General features: G+C 36.8%; 1 protein-coding gene across 4 annotated transcripts in view; it reads left to right on the top strand.

The window, feature by feature from the left end:
* Nucleotides 1-406: 406 nt before the first annotated feature.
* Nucleotides 407-8414, top strand: part of GABRG2 (gamma-aminobutyric acid type A receptor subunit gamma2) — a 41505-nt gene continuing 33497 nt past the window's right edge. For all 4 annotated transcript variants that reach the window (XM_062587047.1, XM_062587046.1, XM_062587045.1 and 1 more), the window contains exons 1-4: nt 407-463; nt 1450-1670; nt 5718-5800; nt 6334-6471. In XM_062587047.1, coding sequence (XP_062443031.1) covers nt 422-463; nt 1450-1670; nt 5718-5800; nt 6334-6471 — 484 coding nt within the window. In that variant the 5' untranslated portion in view covers nt 407-421. The remainder of the gene's footprint in view (nt 464-1449; nt 1671-5717; nt 5801-6333; nt 6472-8414) is intronic.

The raw sequence follows: 8414 nt of genomic DNA, 5'->3' as shown, positions 1-8414 counted from the left end.
CACGTTGTATTTGGCGTTATAGCATAAAATGCATGATGCAACACATCACAAGAGGAAAAAGTCTGCTTTCGCTGATAGTGCTTTGTCAAATGCGTTGCTGTGGACTGACACAAAATGCACACACTCTCAGTCAGATAAGACTCACTCTAAGGTAACGACACTGGTTTTCATAGTGTAAGTGCATTTGTTCTGATAGCACAAATGGTATAAGAACTTGTCCCAAAGTGTCTCCATCTAATTTCAACCCGGAGACATCACCGCTGATTTATGTTTATCGCATTTGAATGTGAGGCAACCACAGCCATACAACAGAGGCACTTCTGCTTGTGTTTGACTTGCACGTGGTTCATTTTGACCTTCACTCATGCTAGTGACTGTTGTTGTTTCTCTTGCAGTTAAACCGACGGTGATTCACACTGACATGTATGTAAATAGCATCGGACCAGTGAATGCTATCAATATGGTAGGTAAAGGACTGCCACGTTTAACTACAGTTTTAATGTTCACTTTATGACAAAGCTTACATCATTTGTGAACGTTATAAAACTTCCATTATTTTTGATGTGCTTTATCTGCATTATTTTAAAAGTCTCAATATATTATTATTACAGAAGTGAAGACTATATGAACTATGAATCTACATAAAACGGCAACTAAAGTGTGCTGAAATAAATGAATAACTTAATAGTTTTACCACATGCTAACATTTCTATGACTGTGATGCACACTTCCATGCCTTATGAGAATCTAACTCTTCTAAAACTGAGCTTCCAGATTGCTAGAAATAAGGCAAAAGCATTCACTAGTGATAGCACCAACCCTGCTACCAAGAAATCAAGAAAGCCCCAATCTTCTCTCCTCTCCTTTTCCTGAAATTCCTAAAGAGAGTTAAATTGTATCTCCATATGAAAAAGAAAGAGTGGGTTAGCATTACTACCACCATTTCTATTTCACTCTTGCAATTTTTATGTGTAGGGAGAAATCGCAGATTGTTCTTTTCAGGTCTATAATTCCCTTTCCAGCCACTGGATTGCTAGTGGGGTTCAGGGGAGCAAGTCTTCAGCACTTTTGACATTAACTGGAGGGTAGCAGCAGTTCAAGGCCAAATCTGCTTGAGTTTTAGTTGTCACAGATCCAAGAAAATAAATAATTCTTTTCTAGTTTGATCAGACAGGAGAGGGGACACAGGATTGAAAAAGGGACCTCAATGACTCACTCACATTTTGGGTCAACCTGTACCTAGGAAAATAATGAAAAAGAATAGGTTTTCAACAACAATCTTTGGTAGACAACAGCCTCAAAAATTGCTAAATATTGTTTTTTCTATCAATTCTAATATCTTCTATCTTTCACATGTGGTTTTTTGTATGAAGTCAAGGAAAGCATATCAGGAGTAATGTGAAATGCTGAGTGCTATGTTTTCATCAGTATTTCTGGTTGACACAACAGGAATATACAATTGATATATTTTTCGCCCAAACGTGGTATGACAGACGTCTGAAGTTCAACAGCACTATAAAAGTGCTCAGATTAAACAGCAACATGGTTGGGAAGATCTGGATACCAGACACATTCTTCCGAAATTCCAAGAAAGCTGATGCCCATTGGATAACAACTCCTAATAGGATGCTCAGGATCTGGAATGATGGCAGAGTGTTGTACACGCTAAGGTATTTATACCTGACTTTACTTCCAATTTTTCAAGAGAAAGCCAAGGAAAAGTGTGTTGATACACAAGCCTTGTGAAATCAGATCACTTGATATTAACACAAAGAAAAAAATATATATTTTTCCTATTACTTATGGGTACAACTCTGGAAAAGGGAAATATAATAAGGTATTATTGACGCAGTATTGACACAGTAGAAGAGTTTCATTTCTACCTATAGATTGCACTGTCTGGCTCACAAATAGCCTCATTATTATGTCAAAATCAATACAAGCATGGTTACAGGAATTCATCTTCATTTTCATGTATGTTTTACTGTTTACCAGTAGATCGGTCACTATTGCCTTTTACCTTTGTATTCTGTTAAAATGAGGAATTTGAAATATCTTTGAATTAAGCAGACAGTATAGGAAATACATTATGTATATCAAAGGCCTCTATTCCAAATTGTCTACAGGTTGTCTAGATGAAGCTCCTCCCTGCAAAAGCATTTGATTCCTTTAACTTCTTGTGAAAATAAGAATTCTCTTTTTAGGATTGGACATTTATGGTTTAATCAAAAACCCACAGATATACCCTGTTCAACTAATATTTTCATGAAGCTAAACCTGATATGATCATCTTCAGATTACTTAATGATGTATCTATTTTTTGAGTCAGATTACCTTTATAAACTATCTTTTCAATAATTAACAGTTACATGTATGTCTATACTTAAAAGTTACATATGCAATACATACAAATCTAAATGACATACTCCCAATGACCATAAGGAAAGATGTTTCCTATGTTTGAAAAGCTTAAATGTTTCTAGTTTTCTGCTCTTTTTTATTGCATACCAAAAAGAAAGTTTTGAAGGAAAGTATATTCATTACCATTTTAACAAACAGATATAAAGCTTTGGTTGAGAGACCCTTTTAATATTGCAAGAACTGTCCAAATTACAAAAAGAGTTATATTTCATAGGTATTTTACTTCTTTACATACTGCATTGCTAAAAGAGATAAGAGAATGACTGGAATTGAAATCCAGTGCAAATCAAAGTCAGTCTGATAAAGATGCTAGATCGGCTTTTGAAATGTTAATTTGGACTTAGCTATACTACCTCCTCTTCAGACTTCATTACCTTTCTCTTCAAACCATTCAGCTTCTCTCATTAGAAACTTTTAGAAACACAGTTATCTGATATTAATGTATAGTTAGTTGTTCTAGTGAGTCACAGCAAGCAACAGTAATGATTTATCCTATATCCCGGATCAACTCAAAAATGAAACATGATAGTTTCATTGCAGATCTGCATTAAAGAAAAAAGGCAAAAATATCTTTTTAGAAAACTTAGGAATGCAATGTTCTGACAGATGTGCATGTGAAATCTGGCACAGAGCATGTCAGAATCTACTATTGTTAGCTTCTCACATACCTAAGTATTAAGCAACAAACCTTAAATAATTTCCTAAACAAAACAGTAAGAATCTCATCATTTGTGAAACATATTTTTTGCCTCTCAAAGCAAAATTAATAATTCAGACTAAGGTTTTTTGTCAAGTAGAAACATAAGTGAAACTGGTAGTGATGTGAAATTGGGGCTGCCTTGGTTGCAGTGACCATGAGCTGATGTTCAGGATCCTGAAAGGACGGAACAAGATAGTAGCAAGTAGTAAGATCATAGCCCTGGACTAAAGGAGAGACAATTTTGGCCTCTTCAGAGGTCTGCTTGGAAGAATCGCATGTGATACCTCCTGGAGAGAAGAGCGGTCCAGAAGAGCAGACTGATCTTCAAGGACTACCTCCTCTAAGCACAGTCCCCCCTGATCAGCAGGATATTGAGCAAAGCTAGCAGGAGGCCTGCATGGATGATAAAGGAGCTCCTGACAAAACACAAATATAAAAAGGATGCACTCAAGGGGTGGAAGGTGGGACAGGTGACTCAGAAGGAATACAGAGATACTGTCTGAGCATGCTGGCATGGGCTTAGGAAAGCCAAAGCCCATTAGGATTTGGGATCCCTTGCTGGAGCAAGGGATGTGAAGGGCAGTAAGAAAGCTTCTACAGGTGTATCAGCAGCAAAAGGAAGACTAGGGAAAATGTGAGACCTCTGCTGAATGGCACAGAAGTCCTGGTGACAAAGGACATGGAAAAGGCCAAGGTACACAATGTCTTGTTCACCTTGCTGTTTACTAAGAAGATCAGCACTAAGCAGATCACAATCCTAGGCACTTGAGAGGAGAAGTCAGGAGCAAGGAAGACTTGTCTTCAGTGGAGGGTTTTGACACCGTATCCCACAGAATCCTCACTGACAAACTGATGAAGTACAGACTAGACAAGTGAACAGGGAGGTGAACTGAAAACTAGCTGAACTGCCCAGCTCAAAGGGCAGAAAAAACATTTTACTGTGAGAGTGGTTAAACATTAGAACAGGTTGCCAAGAGATATTGGAGATATTCAAATCCCAACTGGACATAGTCCTGGGCAATCTGCTGTAGCTTATCCTGCCTTGAGCAGAGGAGTTGGACACCTGGGATCACCAGAGATCCTTGCCAACCTCAACATTGCTGTTATTCTGTTCTTCTACGAAAAATGGCTTTCTGCTCATGAATGAAATCATTTCCTCAAGAGAAAACAAATAAAAATAGTAGTAATTCTGAACCCATCCCAGGTTCAAAATGTTATTTAACAGTGCATTCGCATTCACAAGATAAAAAGCAATATTAAAGGAAGACCATATCATTTTTTTGATCTGTATCATGATTATCTTGAAGTGAAACTGAAAACGGTTGAAATGAAATGAGAAAGAAAGGGTAATACTCTTTGCACAACGAATCAATTCTTCTTTCATGTTAGAGACAGGACTTCCACTAATTTCAGTGAAAATTAGATTTGTTCCTAAATCCGTAATATAGGGAAGTTTCCTTTTGACTTCATCAACTTGGTGGTTAGTGGCTACAAGACTTCTCTTCATCCTATAGTATGAGACACTGAAGATACCTGCAGGGAACACCTATGCACAAGAGTCAGGAAGCAGAAACAACCCATAAAGTTGCTCATTTGGAAACCAAGGAATGAACAAAGAGTAGAAAGCTATTATTTTTCATGAAGATTTAAGGAACAAATAAATTGCACTCTGCTCTTTTTTTTGTCTCCTCTCTCATCTCCCCTCTGCCTCCTTTCCAAAGCTGTTTCTTCTCATGGATTATTTGCTACCAGTCCATCTACCGTATGATAGATGAGATGATAGCTCATGACAGGGCTGGGGATACATATAGTCTAGCAACAATGAAGATACTGAAGGAAAAGGCAGAGTTTTTATTAGGCACATCAGTGAATACATCTTGTCTAATTTTGGTTATCTAAAAGTATGTGCCTCTACCTGAAAAATGCCTATATCACCTACATGACCTGACTTACAATACAGGCTCTCCTAGCATTCTTTGGAAAGAAACACAAATTTTTAGTAATTTCTTCTTCTAATTCGGTTAAAAGTCTAATCTGAATTAAAAGTCTAAATCAGTCTATTGGAATGAAGTATATTCTCAGAGTGCCTTTTTCCTACTAGCTATGAAGGTAATCTAGATGACTATCTTGGATGTAGATGTCTAAATTTGGACAGAGGACTCACATCTGTCATTTCTAAAATGATTTTTTTTCCAAGTAAAATATGTCTAAATGTATTACGGCATGTTGTGACATAGAGATTTGTCACTGCTTATATGAGATGACCTGCATATTCACTTATGGATTTGCTAGTCATGAGTAATGCTGCCATTTCAGATGCATAGGAACAAAACTTTAATAGCTCATTCTATTAGAGTCTCAAAAGCAGATGATGAGGACCTTTGTAACTAAGAAAGACAGTTCTTAGCAATAACCATTGTCTCACTGTGTTTGGAACAGCCAGAATAATATATACACATTGATACTTCTGTTTATGATATCTATTTGCATATTTCATAATCTTGTTCAATATTAGTAAGAATCTTGTTTTGAAAGTACAGATTTCTAGAGCGTGTTCTGTATATTCTACTTTCTCTCTCCCTCTCTGTCTCTTTAGGCTGACAATCGATGCTGAATGTCAGCTGCAGCTACACAACTTCCCCATGGACGCTCATTCCTGCCCACTGGAATTTTCAAGTTGTAAGTAATACATCTAGAAATATATGCAATCACTTTCCTGTCCCACATTGAGTTACTTATTATAAATTTATATTTATACAGTCATCCTAGTGTAACAGCAGAAATTTTTACTTCTATCATCTTATGGCCTGATACTCTCTCTGTGCACATGGGAGTTTTACTATTAGCAATACCTGGAGTTAAGGATGTTTGATTTCTTATCAAACATGTTAAGGAGTGAATTCTAGTCCAGCTGAAGGCTTTTTTTGGCAGTAACTGAAGGTTAGGCAAAATTGTATCCTGTTAAGTTCATAAATACAAAAAAGTCATTTTTGAAATATTTATCTGAAGTGCTATTTTAATTTATAATAAATAAAATGTGATGTTAAGTAAAAGACACTACTAAGCAGTTTGAAAAAAAAATCTGTAAATTGCAATATGCTTCTCCAGATTTTTCCCAGAAATAGAAAATAATAGTTTTCCTCCCCAAAAGTACAATAAAATCCTAGCAATGGCTATGAAACAAAGCATTCTCTATTTTCCCTTGCAATAAGATGGTTACCCAAGAGAAGAGATCATTTACCAATGGAAGCGCAGCTCAGTGGAGGTGGGGGACACCAGGTCCTGGAGGCTTTACCAGTTTTCCTTTACGGGATTGAGAAATACGACTGAGGTGGTGAAGACTACTTCAGGTAAGACAACTGATCTGTTTACCTTCAAATTAATTTAGGATTTTATTTAAGAAAAAAAAAAAAAGAAAGAAAACTGATTAACTGATTGTCTGGAACTCAGCACTGGCACTTCATAGAATAAATACAGGCTTTTTAACATCCATGACACGATCCAGGCTTTAGTATTTCTGACTATGACCTCACAGGAAGAAAAAATGAATTATAGTCTATTGTCCATTCTTGAATTCTCCAAAGATGGATTTCTGAAAGACTAGAACTGCAAGAAAAAGCCACTACTGGCAGGGCAGAGAGGCTAGACCATACTGCCCAAAAAAATAGTGCAGGTGAGCCACTAAGGTGATAGTGATAAGCAGATATTGCTTTTAATATCTTACCATTTCATTCTCCGTCTGCCAAAAGCAGAATGTAGGTCTGGGCAGAAATGAAATTCAAAGTCCCAACCTCTTTACTACAGCAGCCCCAAGTGTATTTAAAAAAAAAAAAAAAAAAAAAAAAAACAGAGCACATTCAGCTCTCATTAAAAAGAACAGCCTTGCAAGCCAGAGTCTCAGATGATTCTCCTGCATATTTCTATCTCCTTGGAAACAAGTAATGGAATTTAAAATGATAAATGAGGAAGGACTAGGCTTTTAATAAAAAATGGTAATTTAAATCCTACCAACTAAGCAGGAAAATAATTTCTCCTAGACATATATATTATTGTATTTGTTAGTGGAAAGGAAATGTGAATATGAGAAGAACTGCATATTAATATTCTTGTATATGCATGATATCCCTTGTGTTTGATTTCTTACTTTCAAAAAGAATAGTGAAATGAAAGCAGTTTTTCTTTTCAGTTTGCTTTTGATTTTTACCTCTATGTTATTGTTCTGGCAAATATATTGATTTAAATTCAAAGACCTTTCTGCTTATTCTGACTTCAGAAATATCCCCATCCATTAAAAGAAATAACACAATTATTTCTAAAAGGTCAGCATTGCTGTTATATTCAAAAGGAGAGCAGCCTGCCGTGCATTACGCTGGAGTGCAAACAAAGAGGTTGAGAATTAATTCAACATCCAACTTGTGAATCACTGGATATTAAGCACTGATGACATGTTTAGTCTTATGAGCAGGGTAAAAATGGACTGAAGCCTCCCAGTTGTAGCCATATTTGCCTTATGGCATCTTCTGTCATTCTAGCTGGGGAAGATATTTAGTTAGCTATTCAAGAAAGCATTTGACCTTTCACATTTTCCCAGGGAAAAAGATAAAGGTGCAAAAGAGGACAAGAGAGAAGCGTGTGTGGGAGCCATAGCCACTAATAACTCCCATCACACGTGACACGGTGGAATTGCTCTCAAAGCAAAAACATAAACAGCAATGCATCACAGCTCAGGCTGCCGCTGCAGCAGGCACGGCACGAAAGGCAGCAGTGAGCTGCTGTGGTTCAGGGTCCCACCCTGCTCAGGCTGCACCCTGCCTTTACTTCCGACTTAATTTGAGTTTCTTTCATTTGCTGTTTTTCTTTCTCTGTCTGCTCGAACCATTCTCTAATAAACTGGTTCTGGCCAGAGATAGGAAGCAATAAAATCTCAACATGCTACAAGCTTCAGATCCGCTGTTCCAGCTCATCTTGCATGTGGGTGAATCAGGAGCAGTTCCTAATATTCTGCTAATGCAAAGAGAGCATTTACTGAGAAATATACTAAAAATAAAAGACAAACAGGAAAAAGAAACATTCCCGTTCAAAAAGAAGCATTTTTCAGGGGCTAGTCACTCAAGCTTGCACTACTTTCCTAGAGTACTACCATAATGTTTTGTCAGTTGTTTTTAATATGATTACACACACCAGCCTTTTAAATTTGCTTAAACAAAAATAAGTAATTAGCAGTTAGCATGCACTTTAAAGCAGCAAAGAATCACTCCAGTTATCACTAGATACCTAAGAAGAAATGCTCCTG

This window comes from Rhea pennata, chromosome 14 (assembly GCF_028389875.1).
Source record: "Rhea pennata isolate bPtePen1 chromosome 14, bPtePen1.pri, whole genome shotgun sequence".
Taxonomy (NCBI): domain Eukaryota; kingdom Metazoa; phylum Chordata; class Aves; order Rheiformes; family Rheidae; genus Rhea; species Rhea pennata.
This window is presented reverse-complemented; position numbering and strand designations above follow the sequence as displayed.